Source organism: Salvia hispanica, chromosome 1, assembly GCF_023119035.1.
Source record: "Salvia hispanica cultivar TCC Black 2014 chromosome 1, UniMelb_Shisp_WGS_1.0, whole genome shotgun sequence".
Taxonomy (NCBI): Eukaryota; Viridiplantae; Streptophyta; class Magnoliopsida; order Lamiales; family Lamiaceae; genus Salvia; species Salvia hispanica.
In genome coordinates, this window is record NC_062965.1 from 48,828,915 (window position 1) to 48,847,562 (window position 18,648).

General features: G+C 38.4%; 1 protein-coding gene across 6 annotated transcripts; it reads right to left on the minus strand.

Annotated features, from left to right (window-relative positions):
* Window positions 1-83: 83 nt before the first annotated feature.
* On the minus strand, window positions 84-15,443 carry LOC125220802 (E3 ubiquitin-protein ligase UPL2-like). 6 transcript variants are annotated; one of them, XM_048122954.1, is made up of 17 exons: window positions 15,257-15,443; window positions 15,047-15,154; window positions 13,012-13,107; window positions 12,723-12,929; window positions 6,127-12,598; window positions 4,959-5,983; window positions 4,573-4,860; window positions 4,290-4,491; window positions 3,701-3,960; window positions 3,337-3,614; window positions 1,705-2,809; window positions 1,479-1,625; window positions 1,288-1,368; window positions 983-1,208; window positions 747-886; window positions 432-538; window positions 84-347 (listed from the first exon to the last, which is right to left on the minus strand). In XM_048122954.1, exons 2-17 carry the CDS (start codon window positions 15,140-15,142, stop codon window positions 245-247), a joined length of 10,833 nt encoding a protein of 3,610 aa, XP_047978911.1. In that variant the 5' UTR covers window positions 15,143-15,154; window positions 15,257-15,443; the 3' UTR covers window positions 84-244. The 6 variants fall into 6 exon arrangements, with proteins under 6 accessions (XP_047978911.1, XP_047978896.1, XP_047978902.1 ...); XM_048122939.1 differs by having other exon boundaries at window positions 4,959-6,007; XM_048122945.1 differs by having other exon boundaries at window positions 4,959-6,007; window positions 15,047-15,172.
* Window positions 15,444-18,648: the final 3,205 nt, after the last annotated feature.

An 18,648-nucleotide genomic window follows, 5' to 3' on the forward strand; every position in this document is an offset into this window, starting at 1 on the left:
TGATTAGACTCTTTTCCATCTATCAAAATTGTAGAACAATATACACATTATATACCAAATAGTGCAACACCACGCATTGACAATAATTGAAAAAACTTGGATTGGAAAACTTGCCAAAAAGGTTGGGAAAAAAGCAATATAGCACTGTACATTATATCCACATTTTATCCCAAAACAGCTCTCTAAGTAATCTTAAGAATTAATATGTTCTATACAATAGCGTAGGCTTGGCCTCAGCACCAACTTAGCCAAATCCAAACCCTTCGTTGCCTTCATGAATTGCAAGCAGTAGTCTCTCCTCCAAATGCTGTTTAGAAGGGTATTCTGGTAGATCCAACTGGTTGAAACTGCAGACATCCGCATCGACCATTAGAGCTCAACCCGAAACCAAGCCATTTTCATAAAATATAACAAAATAAAAAGAGGCTCACCATGTATGAGCAGAAGGCAAGTGATCAGGACTGCCATATGCCTTGTGAATCTGGAATTTTTGAGATCCTGAAATTCCTTGCAGTGCACTGAATCCTTCCAACGGCACCTGCAGCGCAAAACAAAAAATGTTGCTTAATACAAATGAATCATAATTCATATTCATATAATATAATAAGAGACGATACGCAGCAACTTATTATTAGCAATTCCTGTCTCCGGGTATGGACATTAAAAAGTTCACATGTGGAAGCTTGAACTTGAACACTCTTCAGATCCACAAAGAAGAGAAACGCGAAAGAAAGAAAGCAAAGTACCTTCGAGGTTCCAGTCACAAATTGTAGCAGGCGAGCCTTATCCTCCTTACTTAATTCTTGAACAACCTCCCAGAACCATTGAATGGCAGGGGAAGCAGCAGTGTAACCAGAGTACTCCGTGTTTGCCCTCAGATCATCCACTGGAAGGCATTAATATTTACATTAGTTTTTAAATTGTTTATGTAAAAACTTATGCAACGATAGGAGATGCAAAAGATAAAGTGGGTAGTACTCACAGTCAATGTCTGGCAGCCCACTTATCAGGAGTTCCAGTTCCTTGTCATGGAAAATCGATATTAAATCACGAAGTATTAACTCATTGAAACCTTCCATAAATGCATTAATCTGAGGGCGAATAGCAGTCGTCAATCGATGCTCAGCAACTAAATCAACATACTGGTGCTTGTTTTCCTCGGTTACTCTGATATTTCGACCACCAGGGATCAGTTCATAGTCAGTTACCTGAATACAAAGTCACTCAATTAGCAAATATGACATTTTAAAAAACTTATCAAATCATACTACCAGAAAGGTTACATACTTGAGTAGGCTCGTACAGAATCATCTTCTCCTCGTCAGCATCAATGCTAAATGTTAAGTCCGGAATATCACTAATATCATTCTGCAATATGACAATATATAAAATTTAGACCAGATGCATCAAAAACACTACTGAGTCAAGGCCTCATGCACATCAGCTAAATGTATAAGGGAGATTTTCAATATGATTACCTCAAGCATCCATTTTAAGTTCTTAAAATAATCTGGATCAATAGCTTCAATGTCATGATAAGTGACTTTAACCCCAAGAATGTGCTTGTAAAATGACCGAGTGAAGTGGACATCAAGGAGCTGCCCATCAAATAGTGCTTTCCCCACCTGCAACCATGAGTAAAAGCATAAATTTTTCCTGGTAAACAGCTATCTTTCACGTCAGATGAAAATGAGAAACACTTACAACTCGTCCAACAAACTTGAAGTAAGAAAGATGCTCTGTTTGGTAAACAGAGTTGGGGTTCGGCTGAAATGTGGACTCATTCCCTACTGTTGTAAATAGTAACGCCCCCTTGTCAAAGATTACTCTGGATAGCAACTGATACCATTCCCTTGTAAGGCCACCAGCATCAATCCCTTCCTCCCCTTGGAAATTAACAGTCAATCTACCTTTCAGATCTTGTGCTGATCTCATACGCAGCTGATTATATGAATCTTCAAGAATGTAAGCTCTTCTAACAGATATTCTGAGAGGACTGTGGTGATGATCGTGTTGATGCTTGATCTTGGACCTGAAGTGAGCCCTTTTATTATCGAAATCAATAAACCGAGGAACCTTCAGCATGAGTGAAAACGACTTTTCCAGTAATCCAGGATTTTGCCTAATAAAGGCATTAAGAAGCTTTCTGTGCTTTTCTGAAAACCTTAAGAAAGCAACATGTTTATCATCCACTTTTAAAGAAGATCCTACGGTCTTCTGTTGACTAGCAGATGCAGAAGCCTCGTCAACATCAGGAACTGAAGCAATTCCAAAATCATTGCCTGCACCTGACTGGCCAGGGTGCAACTTCTCGCATACAACGAAGAATGATTCAATGTATGGCAATACGTTCTGGGTACCTGCTGGAAGTGGAGGCACTGAACTGGATGGTTTAACAGCAGAAGGGGACAAATCAGGTGCTACATCCGAATAGTTCTCTATTTTGCTGATGCAACTGCTCAGTTCCTGCCACAGAGGCTCAAGAGCAGTATTAATATCCCAAACTAGAGAAATAGCAGTATTATGCTCAGTATCAGGGATAATCTGATGCTTTTTGTCCTTATCACGAAGCAAAACTACTAAAGAGCTCAGTGCCTGCAAAACCCTGAGAACTGGAGCCCCATGAGTAGTAGTGTTAAGAAGTGCTTTCTCTATGTCCCCAAATAAGTGCAACTCTTCTATAGCTGAATGGGTAAGGCTTTGAACTGAACCAGCAAGCTCATTGATAAAGAGATGACAATGAATAGGAGCAATAGCCACCAGCTTTCTTAAAACATCCGCCACGAGTGTGTATGCATTATCTGATAGGCTGGAGATATGAAGAGAGAAGTTATAAATTGCATGAGCAATATAGCAAAATAAGTCAATCAAGTATAACTTCAGGAAAGGAGTGATGATACAGTTATCAACAAGCAAAGCGACAAAGCCAAGGGGATATCTAAATTGTTAAAATTTTGTATGATAACCAACCATTCAACAAGACATGGTATCTTTTAGAAATATCTTTGTAATATGCTAGTTCAACCAGATGCAAATTTTTCTAGAGCACCATAGACTTTTAAAAACTACATAACATATATGATCATCCCATCACAACACCGGTTTTTCAGAAGAAACATTGTATGATCTCAATCACAAAAGTGAAACGTCCTTTAGAATCTAAAGAGATAGATGCAAAAGAGAGTTACTGCTTGATTGAAGTGAAAGAATTATTGTTTAATGAGGTTCACAAGTCAACGTGTAAAATTAACTTTACAGACAGTATGTGGATGCTAAGAAAGGTATCTACAGATCTACCAAGTAAAAAGTGTTGAAAATCCACAAATCTCAGCTTACCCTTCACGTGCTAGTAGTGAGCATAGTAGCTGAAGTTCTGGATTAGGCAAATTGTTCAGAACAGTTGCAGCGATTTGCTCGCTATCAGCCTCTGGAGATGTTGCTTGCATTGAAGAGTTACCCTCTCCTGAAGCTGTAGAAGAGCCTACATTCATATCAACAGCTGGTGTAGAAACCTGAGGGTCAGACGGCTGCTCAGATGCAGATGAACCTGCCTCGTTAGATGGATTTGATTTCCTCTCACCATAGTCAATAACAACATCCAACAGATTTAGGAGCTGCAACAGAACAATAATAAGCCACATAAATCCAAATGGTCATACAGTTTGGTAATTTCAAGGTAAAGTTTTTTGCAAAGACGCACCTGCTCCAGGTGAGCAACACTTCTTAAATAAAGTGACTGGTTTAAAAGGCTAAGAAGCAATGTAAAGGATGCCTGCCCTTCCGGGTATTCCTTCTGTTCATCAAGAAGCATAACAGATTTTCCCCGTTCTTCATCAGAGCTTGATGACTTCTTGAACTGTGGCAATCTGAACTCAAGTAATAGCTTGGCAACCAAAGGATGATTACGAGCTAGGTAGGTAAGGGTCTCCAAAGCTCGCCGTGACACCAAAGGTGGCACACCTGTGAATAGATAAACGAATGAAATTTGCATAGTTAATGTCTCCTATATAGAAGATAAAAAAAAACGGAGAAAGAAATTCGAGATCTTAATAACATGATCGTAGAAGCAAACATTCATTTCCACATGAGTATATTCTACATCATTTAGCAAATGAAAAAAATTCAGAACTGCATTTAAACTGGAAGAAGATTTTATAAAGGCAAATTTATTTCTAAACAGGCCTGTGGTAATAAATGCAGCCAGAAAATTAGTAAATGAGGTGGGGGTTAGTTACATAAGGAAACTGACTTAGAATTGCAGCAAAAACTAAAATAGCAAAAATACCTACCATCAACATATTGAGGGCGAGAATACATCACATGACTCTGGCATGCATACAGCCTATAAGGGGATTCCAGAGCACTTAGATCGGTATGATATTTCTTTTTGTCCAGCATCAGCAAGTCCATTAAAATTTTTAGCAAATCAATTCTAGTATCAGCATTAGCACAAAGATTTAGGAGGAGTCTCTGCTGACTCTTGTAAAGCGGCTGCAAAAACGTAGATCGGTTACATTCACATCTCACACAGAAGAATATAATCGCAGAGCTTCAAGAAAGCCATAAGAGTACCTGAACAACACGAAGCAACCGGATCAAAGCTTTCAAACCTTCTGTGTCAACTAAAGGGGACCCATCTGCTTCAACTGGCTTAACACCCGTAGACCGACGAGTAAGTGCACCACCAACTCTATCCAAGCCATCACCTCGCCTAGAGGACTCACCCCGACGATTTCGTGGATGTAATCCAAATAAATTTTGATTATATCTGCGTGCAAACCTTTCTCGTAACATATTTGCTTCAGCAACAAGAGCAGGTGTCAAATTTGCAAGAATAGCATCAGACGAGGTTAGGAGAACCTGCATTTCCAGATAAAAGGAGAGCAAAAATATAAGAATAACAGGATACTGGTAAGAAAAGCTAAAATAAATATCTCCTGACCAAGTCAAGAAGATACCTCTTCCCGTATGTCTGAAGGAAAAGTTGCAATTATTGAGACTGTGTCCATCTCAACAGGCTGTCCTTCCAATTCTTGGGATTGATGCAGCCTTTGTGCCCTTTGTTGTGCCAGAACTTCTTCACGGATATCAGGAGGCAGTGCTGCAAGAAATTCTGGATCTATATCCCCATTATTTTGTGGCTCTGGATTTTGCACCTGCGTAGCTTCACTTGGTTGAGCAGAAAGAACCTCAGCACGCAACTCCTCAGGGAGTGCATCAAGAAAAGCAGGATCAATAGATTCAGCATCCCGATTATGTTGCTCCTCCTGAGAAGGACCAGTTTGATCAGCTTCCCGAACTAGATCTTCTGAAACTTCACTGACACTGTGGAGAGATGCATCTCTCCCGCCTATTGATGCATTATTATTAGTAAACAATGGAGCACCTCTCCTCAGTCGAGCATCACCACCAGCTTGTCTGTCTCCACCATCATCATGGCCATCGGCACTTCCAATCTCAACGTCTAGACTCCGTAAGCTCTCACCTAAAGTTGCCCCACTTCCACCACTCTCTTGGCTCACTGCTTCGACATCACGTAGTACATCAGTATGGTCATATTGAGCTTCAACCAACTGAGGTTGTCTACTTGATGTTTCTGTTCCCTGATTTAGCTGGTTTGTAGCAGGTACATTATCGGCACTTCTAGTACTGTCCAATATCACCGAGGAAGGAGGGGGGGCATTACTACCACCACCATTACCTTGATTTTCAGCAGTCGTCTCAGCAAATTCAGAGGATGGACTCTCTTCATTTTTATTTTGAGATTCAACAGCTGTAGTGTGATTAGAAGACTTTTCAGAGGAGGGACGCCTCAATCTGGATACAAGTACTTCTTCAAGACCTTGGGGAATAACTGATGAACCTGACCCACCACTTAACTGGCCCTCATTCGACAATAAATTAAACCGGTGTCCTTGACGCCCATTGCGGAGTGAGCGGAAAATGGAGTCCAGACGCGACAAAGAACCCTCAGCATTTCTATCTGAGAAAGCATCACGGTCATTCTCTGTGAAGGTAAGGTGAATGAAAATAAGACACCATTAAGAAACATAAATTTTCTGTTGAGGGAAAACATATCGGTGCTTAAGAAAAACGTCAAAATAAGTTGAAGTAAAATGACCATACCTGACAATCTAGGAGGACCTGCAGATGTTGAAGAATGTGGTTCCACTAGAAGTGGATGCTGCGAAGGGACATTGGTATCACCATTTCTTCCTAACAAATTATAGATGGATGTGGTTCGACCTTGACGCCTGGAGCCAAATATTTCAACTGGCATAACATGAAAAGTTTCATTGGCAATACTATCTCTGCCAAAAACCTCTATGTGGTCAAATACATTTACACCATTCATTCCCTCCCCTAAACGCACTATAACACCATCTTCATCATCCTCTTCATCTTCATCCTCATCCATCACCTCTTCATCAAACTCATCTTCATCAATTTCATGGTCATCTTGATCTGTATCCGGGTGTGGTAGGTGATGAGCTTCATCTTCTTCTATATCGTTGTGATCATCATCAGCATCTTCATCTTCATCCTCGTCTACTTCGTCGCCTTCATCTCCAGATATCTCATCATCTTCATCATCCTCATCTTCATCAAGATTACCTTGTACACCAGAGCGAATTTCAAATCTTATCCCAACAGTCTCATCAAGATTCTGTGTCCCCTCAGCATTTTCCTGCATGTAATCATCATCTGCAGCAGCAAAGCCACCATGAATATCCTGGTCATGCTCCATATCATCAGTGACAGCCTCCGAACCACCATAGTTCTGAACACTGTGGAACAACTCACTCTCATCTGTTGGCATTAAATTTTCATTAGCATCGGCCGTAGCATCAACAGCCTGTGAGCTAGCACCATTTGCATCCCTAGCTTGGTTAGGATCAGTAGATTTCAACCGCTCTCCTCTAGCACTAGTAGACTCAAAAGCATGGACATGTTCTTTGCTTACTGACTCCAAAACTTTCACAATTCCAGTAACAACCTTAGGTGAATCTGTATGATCCAAGTCTAACACGCGCAGTGTTCTGGTGAGTGACTGAACAAGACCTGCCTCTATAAAAGTAACAGAAGCTTCTGCTGAAATGTATGAACCTGAAGGTGTCCTAGCAGCCAGCACATCATTGAGCAGATCAGTGAGGGCCTGAATATCAGACTTAGGGGCCCTAAAACCATTACATGAATCAACAAACTCGTTATAAACATAACTGATCTCTGTGAAGATTCTTTTCCTTGCTTCAGTTGAGCGAACACCAGATGCAACAAGAAAATGGTTGGCTTTACTAGCCAGTTTATGATGCCAGTCAATTTCAGTTTTCTTCTCCTTTTTCTGATTTTTAGAAAAGGGTAGAAATTTGTGAAGAACATGGTGGAAGATCCCACCCGTTAAGCAAGCATTTACACCCTTTTGAGTTCCCCTGTAGCTGCAAACTTCGGCATCTTTTCGTACAAGGATATGAACAGATGAAGAATACATTAAAAGAATCTCTGTCAAGAGCTTCAATATAAAAACCACCTTAGCCAATGAAACAGAGGATTCTTGATGGCTAGCTACATTTAATTCAGACACAGAAGCAACAGATTTTCCTTTGCTGTTGCTTGCAGAAACATCAATTTCCATATCTGTCGATGCTGATCCCACTTTGTTAACAGATTCATCTTCCATAGAAGGAGTGAAAGCTAATACTGAATCCAACAGAGTATCAATGACAGTGACAAAACTCTGAGGAGGTTTCTTGTGTATCTTAGAGTTCTTGGAATTCGCATCAGGAAGCTTCACATGCCCACTACCAACAGCAGCTGGCATTGTGGTGGCAGTGCTTACCTTACCATCATTCGTTTGTTTCTCCTTTTCCTCTGTTTTGTCTTTATCCTTATCTTTTCTATCCTTCTCCCGATCTTTTATCAATACCATATATGGCCTCTCACCAACCATCTCAACCTGGCAGACGGCTTTAGCAGCTTGCAGAAAAATTACTGGATCCCGTTGAAGAACTGAACTTAAATTTGACAGAAAATTTCGTGGAGTAAGCCTTCCACTAGACTGTCTGTTAGCAAAAGTTATGAAACTATGTCGTATCTCCGACTCCATTGCTTGCTGTAGGGTTTGAGAATCTTCAAGGATGTGGCGAATTATAATAGCGGCAACATTGTCAAAGCCAACAAACAAACTACTCGCAGGTAAGGAAAGAAGTAATTGTAGACCTCCAGCATCCAAGAAACTAACAGCAACAGAATGAGTTCTTGTCAGGGTAGAAGAGAGCTGCAGAACAGCATGCATTGTTTCAGAAGGTAATTGCTTTCTGATGCAGCCACATGCTATTTCAATCAGTCTCTTTTGTTCCATTGTATCTAAATACTTCAAGGGTGACCCCAAAGACAATTTATTCTGCTTTTCTTCCTCAATGACAATAGACGTTTGGTTGTCTGTATCGTTCTTCTTCAAAAGTTCTATCACATCAGCATTTAACTTTGCATCCACTTGGGCAAGACGGTCGATAGCAATAAAAGCTGAAGTTGCCCATTTTGGGACTTGAGATGAATCCTGCTCATTTGAATGAATCCATAGCTGGAGAAGATCTGATGCAACTTTAACCAGACCACTCTTGTACGCTAATTCTCGGGCTGCTGAGTCTTCATTGAGAATTAAAGCAAGAACATGAAAGAAGGCAGAGAGCATTTTCTGATTCCCACTATCAGAGATGTCACCACAAAGCTTCACTTGTTCAATGATAAAGGAAATGACCCTTGGTCTTTCTTGGCCCTCATTTTGTGAGCATATCATGACAAGGAGATCCCTAACAGGGAAAGCTAAGGTCTCCTTCATTTGCAGAAGTATCTTGCATGTCAACAGCAGCTCATCAACTGGTGGGAGTTGCACCAATTCCTCTTCAACATTCTGAGTATCCTCAGTTGTGTCCTCTTCTTTTGTCTCTGTCGTAGAATTTCCAAGAGACATTGCTAGTGCTCGAGCAAGCTCGTCATCTTCTTGAGGTTCCTCGGGATGTGAAAACAACCATTCCATGGCAAGCTCCACACTATTTGAACCAACCTGTCTCAGAGCCTCTTCTGCCTGAGACCTTGTGAACCCCATCTCCACTATTGTTGAAATAGTTGTTTCAGTTGGGGGTGGACCAGTACGACCCACATTAGAACCAACACTTTTGACTTCCACTCCAGAGAATACATGCTTAAAAATGTTGACAACTGTAGTGATGAACTCATAATTGCATTCATGGAACCGAGGGTGCGTCCAAACAGGAAGCACAGCCTTCAATACCATGGACTGAAGAACTTTGACAAATGTTTCTGCATCACGAGGAAATGGAATGTCCCCAGGCACTAGAGGCTGTGTAAGTAAATGTTTATTGAAAGGTGATAGTATGTAGGATGAAGTCGCCAAGTGGTCCAAAAGCTTTCCATAGCTAGCTGAGGGTCCATAAGTCCACAACTGATCAGCTTTTTCAACATCATTTTGCTTCCCTTCATCAGTCTCCATAGGAGATGCAGGAGCCCTACTAATGGCAAAAGGCAACTGACTGGTAGCCTCAAATGTAGTCAAGACCGTTCGAATAACTCCACGTCCATATAAACAATTCAACATGACAGGATTGCATGAGTCAGGCTTGTCCAAAAGAATACTATCAATGAACTCAACAACCTTGCCGTAGTACCGGCATTTAGTTGTAACCAAATCCTCAGATCCAGAGGGACTAATATGCCCACCAAAATTCATGTGATCCATAGCTATAGAAGCAAAGGTAGATGCCACTGATTTTGAGGGAGGAGATACAGTGAGCGTATCGTCCCTCCGACGAGATGGAAGCAGCATGACCTTCCCCAACTCTTGAAACAAATGGGTTATGTGAATGGATAGTGATGATACCATATCACAACATGACTGATGGTATGAACCAGAAGAACCAGATTCATCTTCCTGATTCGCTGCAACCTGTGAGGAAGAAGGTGCATCGGCACTCTGTCGTTGGTGAAGACTTGAGGAACGAGTAAGGTCTCGATAGAGATTTATGAGGTCAAAAAACTGGGACTCAAAGCTCCAACCAGAAGTCCTCCTTCTCAGTAAAGGATCAAGGAATTGCCTGAACGAGTTCAACCTTGGGTCTTCGGCATCATTCATGCCCAACTCGGACTGCCGAGAGGTATTAGCGGTACCAGTGAGTTGGTCCTCCGCTTCGGCCTTTGTGTCTTCAAGCAACGAAATTTGCCATAAAACTTCACGATGAATTCGACCAATATCTTCCAGGACATCTTTGCTTCCATTACCGAACTCAGTAAGCAATGCTGTTACCCAACGATTGTCCTTTGAGGCAGCAAGAAATAAGAGGAACTCCACAAGCGAGAGGGAAGAAAATATCAGAGGGTCTGGGCTGGCCCTAGGATCCAGTAAAAAAGATCCAGAGATAGCAGTAGTCCTAGACAGAGTTTCTTTCAAATGCTCACGAAGTGAAGAGCAAATAGCACGAGCCAGAGGAGTGGAATGATGTTGTGTAAAACACTTGAATACCATCGTGCTGTGTAGAGCTATTGACATCCCCTCAGATGATTGAGTTATACTTGGGCGTAAAAGAAGTTTCAATAAAGATTCGATACCAGACTTCTCCACAAATAAACGGCATGTTTCTGAATTTTCCATTGTCCTGTGAACTAGAACAATTACATGAAAGATGGACAGCTGAATACATTGTTCATCACCGATACCTTGAACAGGCCCATCTGCCACAGAATCCCCTATGTTTTCCTTGTCATCAGATTCAATAGAGTCCATATCCATTGCCTCGCTACCATCAAGTTTTTCTGACGATCCAGAGATCTTGGTGTCCCCAAGCAATGCGATCTTATCAATTATTTCAATCATCAGATCAACACCATATCCTCTCAGTGAAGACACATGCCGGAATAGCTCTTCCAAAGCATTTGCTAAAGGAATAATGCCTTCGCTCATGGCCATCACATACTTTTTGTCAGTGAAAATGTCAACAAGGAAGTGTAAAGCAGAGGTTTCTCTTACAGCCTCCAGACCCTTGGAGTTGAGGCAAATAGCACCAAGACCATTTGGAATACAAGTGATGGCTTTTGAAGCAGGAAGTACTCCAAGCACAATGGATGATAGAAATGCAGATGGAAGGCCCAAGTCAAACAGAACATTAAAACATGTTGGATCTTTGTGAATCATTTCACTCATAAGAGTCACAGCTGAGGAGTAGATGTCACCTCCAAACTTTTCCTTGTTACTGAAAAGCATCAACAAGATGGGAGTTAAAGAAACATCGTAAGAATTCTGTGATCTCGCAGAATTTGCCGTTGCATAAGTGGCAGAACCAAGTGCTTTCAACAATGCCCTAATCAAGCGCTTCTGATTGTACAACTGGTCAATATTATATTTAGGACATTCACCCATTGCCATAGAGCTATCCCTTGATCCAGTGAAGTCAATCACTCTATGTACTTCGATCTGTAATCTTTGAACCAAAAGCTCCACCCCACCTAAATCTCTGAAAAGGGTGACTGCTGTATTGCTGTAGTCCATGAGCTTCTGCAGAGTTTTTGCGGCTAAACAGACAAGATGTAACCGAGAAGGATCTGAATCTTCTAGCAGGGGTAAAAAGGTTGGTACCATGCCTGAACCCCTAACAACACTACCAGAACTTGAAGAAGATATGACATGAAGTAAGTAGAACTGTAGAAGTGCTTCAATGAAAGCAACTGATGACAAATCAACAGAATTATTTAATGATATAATCGCTCTTTGCAGCACATTCAAGAGAATCATTCGATTACCACCTGCAAAACTGATGCTTGATCCACTTAATATACGTGCCCTTTCATGAGATGCCGAATATGCAGCTAACTGTGCACCCAAAGCAGTCATTGCAAGTGTTCTTATGGTTCCTGATATGTTTTCTTCAGATCTCACAATTCTAATCAATTCATTTGTGTATTCTGGCTCATTAGCAAAAAATGAAACTAGCTCATCATGTGAATCACTAGACTGTACAAGCACAATAAAAGATAGTAGGCAAATCTTGCTGTAAAGCCTGCATATTCTGGAGGAACGGAGTGCACGAGCATACCGAATTCTGGTTAATAATGGAAACCTAAGATCTGAAGGCACATTATAATGCTCAATACAAAACTTCATAAGTGACAAGTCATCCTGTTCTTGTAATTGATTATCAGGGATCTGAATTACACGCACTCCAGATGAATTTGTACTATCACTAGCTTCAACATCACTAGGAGAAGTACTGCGCAACTCAAAGTCAAGTGTTGATCCCACGCGATTCTGCAACTTGTCGCTGTCATTTTTTGCCTCCAGTGGGAACAGGCATAGCCCATCCTCCTGGGTCCTCTCATGTAATGTGACACATGAATACAAACCTAGACCTTCTTCTTTGCTACCCCAGCCTTGCGCAAGGGATAAAAGACAAGCATTCACTGACCCACACCCTACCAGCTTTCCGCTGACATGCAGCTTTGAAGGTGATATTTTCACGAATGCAGAAAGAGTCTCAAGAGCTGCGGTGATAATTTCAGGATCTGTTGAAGCAAGCAAAAGCTTGAAATGCTGTGGAAAAGATATAAAAGGTTTAGAAAACTCTTAGAGAAAGCTTGAAGCCTGAAGTATAAAACCCAAATGAGCTAAAAAATTCAGAAAAATTACTCAAAAAGAAATTCAAACACCACATTACCTCTATAACACTGAATGAACTCTTTGTGTGGCAATTTTCTAGGATGATCTGCATAACTCTCAAAATTTGTAAAACTGCTTGTTTGGGAAATGGGCTGACATCCCCTAAGATGTCATCTGACAAAAGAAGGTCATTTCTATGAGATAAGTAGGTCTTGAAATACGTTTCGAAGTGCAGAAAGAGAGGACCCCAATGGTGGAAATTTCCCTGAAAAATAAAATGGGAGTGAGAATAAATGGAAGAGATGAAAACAGAGGAAGAATAATAATTACAAGCAAATTTGAACAACCTTGCCATACTCCCAGCGAAAACCAGAAAGAGGTATCGCTATATCCTGTAATGGGCACTGAATCACCTTGTCGACAAAAGCCTTTATTCTTGGAGGCTACAAAAAATATGCAAACACATTACCTCTAGCACACAGTAATTTTGATAAAGGAAAGAAGTCGCAGTGGATTTCAAATGTTCACTTGCATCAAGTAAATGAAATTTTGATCGACACCAATATCTTCCTGCTTGTAATTAGTTAGATAGCAAATCAATCTCCAGTAATAGTTCATTCAGGCAGTTATTATCTTTGTGTAGGCAAACCATTAGTTCACTGATGCATAAAGGGGACATGTCACCAAGGAAGGAGGCTTTCAAAACATATATCAAGAACTGGCTAGCTAAAGAGAACTACTTTACATTCTAACAGTGTCAAAATCATCTGAAAATAATACATAAAAATAAAACACAATAGCTACCAAGTTGTAAGAAAAATTTCCCTGTCAAATGTCATTATTCAGGAACCTAAAGTTTTTGAGTAACAGATTTGGGTATTTCAATGCATCTGCATCTACATTCATTCCTTATTATGTTTAAATAAGTTCACCAGACGATATCACAAAGCTTGTAAGTGTGGCCAAGACTCGTCACGCATAACCAGCGAGAAAAAGGCGGATCTTTTATTTGAAAAATATTGCGGTGGAAATTATTTATTTGTAATTTTTATTATTTTTTATATTCTACAGCATGTCATACAATCTAATTTCCCACTTACACAAATCACAAGCAAGCTACCATAGAAAATATTCCTTTTCCTTGTTTTAATTGCAATTGCAGATGAAAAAACAATATTATCAATTCCATATAAAAGTTATAGCAGAACTTCAACAATAGCATCGTCAAGGGAAGAAATTTTAAGAAATGTTTACAAAATTTATAAGGTGAGTTCAGTTTTCTTGAATATTATCAAAATGAAAGCTACTGTAACCAACAGGTAATGTTCTCATATAATGAACATTGGTGCTCTTTGTTGTGCTAAGTGTTACCAGTCACTAAGTATGTAAGTCCTAGAGAATGCATGTGTTGGTGAAAGTAAGATGCAAGTTAAATAGGAAGCTTGCTTATGGGAAAATCATGTCTGGTACAGCTTTTTAAGGAATAAGAAGCACTTTTATTAAGTTAAGAGAAAACACTTCTAATCTCTATCCAGCTAACTATGGCCCAGTTACATGCATAGTAACAGTCATCACAAAATCTCAATAAGTTTTATCCTGAGTCACTTCTGAGACATTATTCCTATCATATTGGATGCCAATATTATGCTCTTATCTTCCAAAAGAAAAAGGTGTCAAAAGAATAGATGCGCATTGTTCTGCAAAAGCTTAATTTTTAACACCCTTAATAGCCTAAACCTGTCATGAACTTCCATATTCCTATGGAACAACCATATATATATATATAGTCGCCTTGAAACAGACACATTCAGATAACACATTTTTACATCCACGGTGATACGAAATAATGGTTGGATCAATACAAAACTAGTTTTAGGCCACGAATACTATATTTATCTTTGTAGTCTGATGCTGTAATTCATAATTGATTTTTATTAAAATAAATTAAACCATGAAATATAAGAACAGCCAACTTCAGCATACTGAAGTGATACGGTATGATTCGTCATTAAAAGCAATATGATTTGTCAAGTTATCCCCTTACAAAGCCCCCAAAAATCGATAAACATGAAATCTAAAGCCACTAAAAGACTGCCACAGTGTGCACCATACAGAGTTCACCTCCTCCATCAATCCCAATTCCAAACCCCAACCTCTAAACTTAACAAGTAAATGACCTAAAAAGTGTTGCTGCAAATTACAGAAAGCTGAAGCCTTAATTCCAACTTATCACCAAAACATCACAAACACTTGGGGCCCAATCCAATCCTTCATCCAGTATTCCAGTTACCACGACTAAACCCCCAAAGAATCAATCCACAGTACCATACCCAACACAAACCACATAAATTAGCATAAAAAGGACAGGAACAAGAAGCGTACAGGCTCCGCGTCGAGTTTAACGGAGGGGCCGATTGCCCCTTCACTAGAGAGGAGCTGCCGAAGCCTCGACGGCAAGCTCGATCTTATACTCGCCATTTATTCCGTCAACTGCAGCAAAACAAAAACCTAATCATTCAAAACAGCAAGGAAATCAAAATCAAACATAAATACGTAATCAATCCAATTGCATAAACGTCAATGGCGGCTCACCACAGAGCACGCTTGCACATCCGGCGGGTCTTGCACTGTACAAAGCGATAGATATATAATTATATACGCACGCTGTGTGCTGTACGTATAGGTAGAGAGAGAAAGAGAGAGGCTGTTGATGGAAACCCCAATAAATAGTGGGTTTAATTTTATCTCTGAGTGCGAAATTGTTCTTGCGAAGAAGGGTTCACACACTAACACTCAGAGTATACACACACACATATATGTATGTATATTCACTCATATCATCGGAGGGGGCGGTTTTGCTATTTAGTCCCTCTATTCCTACTTAATTCTTATCTAACGCATTTCGTTGACCGGCGTTTATTTGGGAAAATGGGTGATTTGATTTTGTATATCTTTCTATATATTTTTATTTTTCATATTTCTCATTTTTTGGTATGTCTAAATTTTCAAATCTTGACCATATATAATAAGAGAGTGAGATCATCATTATTAAATTAAAATATAATTTTTTTATTTGCTAGTATTTGGTAATTAAGATTAAAATCGTGATAAAATAAATTAGGTATTTAGAAGCGAAGATTTTGTTGCAATGTAAAATAATTTGATTTCCTCTCTTAAAAGTATGAATATATTTATATTCATCTGATAGTGGTTACTTACATATATAGTGGACTGAGCAAAATTAAAGATCGTTTAACAAATCTCAAATTGATGATTTATTAATTCATTAAAAAGAGCTGATTTTATTGAGCATCCGTAATTAAGCACACAGTTTTCTCGTAAAAAATAGCCACTTTATAAAAATACTCAACATTTTTTTCCAAGCCGCCATGCAAAAGATCGGTAGTAACTGAAAATTTGAGGACTTGTCAAACAATCATAAATGTCCTTGGTATTTTTTGGCGCTAAAGATACCCGAGAAGATGTTAGTAATTTACAACGGGTAATTTACGAGCACAATGTACCCGGGCAGGAGTCAAAGCTCTTATATAGGCCTAACCTTCCAACAAAACAATGCCTTAGTGATCAATTGACTCTGTATGCTTCATCTTAGTCATCATTTCATTATTCACAAGTGTATGTTAGTACTATTTTAATTCGATTAGTAATACGCTTGTCAATTTCTCTGTGATCTAAAATTTTAATTGATATCCTATGACAAATTTAAATATGATCACATTATTGCAAATGTTTCAAATATATATAAAAAAAGAAATTAGTGTGTTGATTAGCAATTAATCTTAAATCGCAATATCGCATGATATGGAGTACTAGGGGTATTTTATTGGCCATACTAGTTGCGTAATTGCGTGCTGTGAGATAGAAATCTCATTTTCTCGAATTTATGTTTTTGAAGTTTCAACTTTTGACAAAAGAATAAACAATATGTCAATATCTAATTTGATGCTAGTGTCATAAAAGGAATATTCTAGAAATACGTAATACACATAATCTTTTTATTACAATAAATACGGGAAATATGAGCTACATGATATATCATTGAATCAATTGGTTATACTAATACTCCCTCTGTTTCTTTTGAGTCATTCTTTTAAGAAGTCTCGTAGTAGTTGAATTATTTTTATTCTTATTTTACTTTTTTTTATTTTATTTACTTTCTATTTTTATCTCTCTATTTTTTTTTCTTTTTTACTTTTTTATCTATCTACTTTATTTTACTATTTCTTACTTTATTCACTTTCTAATTTATTCTTTAATATTTTTTTCTCACTTACTTTTTTTATCTATCCACTTAACACACAAAACATCACTTTCCTAAACTCCATACCGAAAGGTTTTGCCTCAATTATGAAGGAATGAAGGGAGTATACTGTACAAAAAAGATGTTTAGATTAAAGAATAACTTTTACTATGCACTTCACTATGTGAATCATGTACTAAGAGGTTGAATGTAATACCTAAATTTTATTCCGAAAGTATTTTAACTCTTTAAGGGCTTCAATGATAGCTCGTATAGGCCATGAAAAGCAACTGCTCTAACCCAATAACACATGATTGGTAACTTTGAAACACAAAGTGAAGATCTGGTATAATCCAACAGGGTTACACGCTGCCACTGTTTACAAACATAAGAGTTGCTATAACTCTATCTTCACAAAAGCTGGTACACTGAATGAAGAGTTTCTATATAACCTTGAAAACATCCGTCTTTCACCTATTTACTCTCTTTCTGTCTCATTCAAATTACCCGACGACGGCAAAACGGTGGAAACGAGATTATTACGAGGAAACAACCTATAAGCATGCATGGCCATTGTTTGTGTGTTTGAGTGCCAGAGTTGAGTGAAGAGGGTGTTAGAGTTGAGTGAAGAGGAATAGTAGTGTGTTTAAGTAGGTTTTCTGGAAAATAAATTATTTCATTTTATTTTTGTATTTTTGTGTAAAGTATGTTGCTTAATTGCTTGGTAAATGGTAGGTGTGTTAACGCACGCGTGTGAGTCTTTTGATTAAGACGGTATTATTAACTTTAGCTCGAAAAATCGATTTTTGGCCATGTCTGGTTGAAAAATGAAGGGAAAAGAATAAAAATGTCTTTATATCTATTTTAATTTGCAATGATCATGGATTGATTCATGGGTGCTATTGTCTCTATTTCTGCAATGTCTGGTTTGAAAAATAAACTTTTACTAATCATTTTGTCTATATCGCCAAATAGACTCTACTCTGCTCCTGGTAAATTGTTTTAAAAAGTTGTGTAAGATCAAATTTAGGGCCTTTTAGAATTTGATTGGTTGAAGCTGGTGTAGAAATTAAGCTATTTTTATTATTGGTATTGAGGTAATGAATTTACATCACCTGTTTGAGATGTAGAGAAATTGGAAGGATTAAAATAGTCAGATTAAAAATATGAAAGTTTATAAACCATAATCAGTACATATTGAATCTTCTAATAGAAATTGAAATGCTAGATTGCAAGTTGGTCGACACACAAATTGCTCTACAAAATTCTCTATCTATAGTTTTGATATTTTATTAATGTAATACTTCATTAAAATTCTACATATAAAATTTTTAAAAAAATATATAATAATTAAAAAAGATGAAATAAAATAATAAAGTTGTGGTGTGATTCAGATTTTGATTTGTATGGAATATGGATGGTTGGAGTTGTGGTATACCACAAAATTTAAGAAAAATGATAATGTAAAAAAATTATACTACTATGATTTGGAATAATATTTATGGTTCGGTTTACTTTTGATTGATATCATTTTTCCAATATGGTAGAGGGAATCAACAACTAATATTTTTGGCGTGTTTTACTTTTGATTGTTTTTTCATTCTTCCAATATAGTATGTCATCTCCTACTTGTTTACTTTGCAAATGAGTTTATAAGTGAAAAGGTGTGCATAATATAAAGGAAAGAGATATAAATCAAAGCTCTAAAATGTAGATGTTGGAA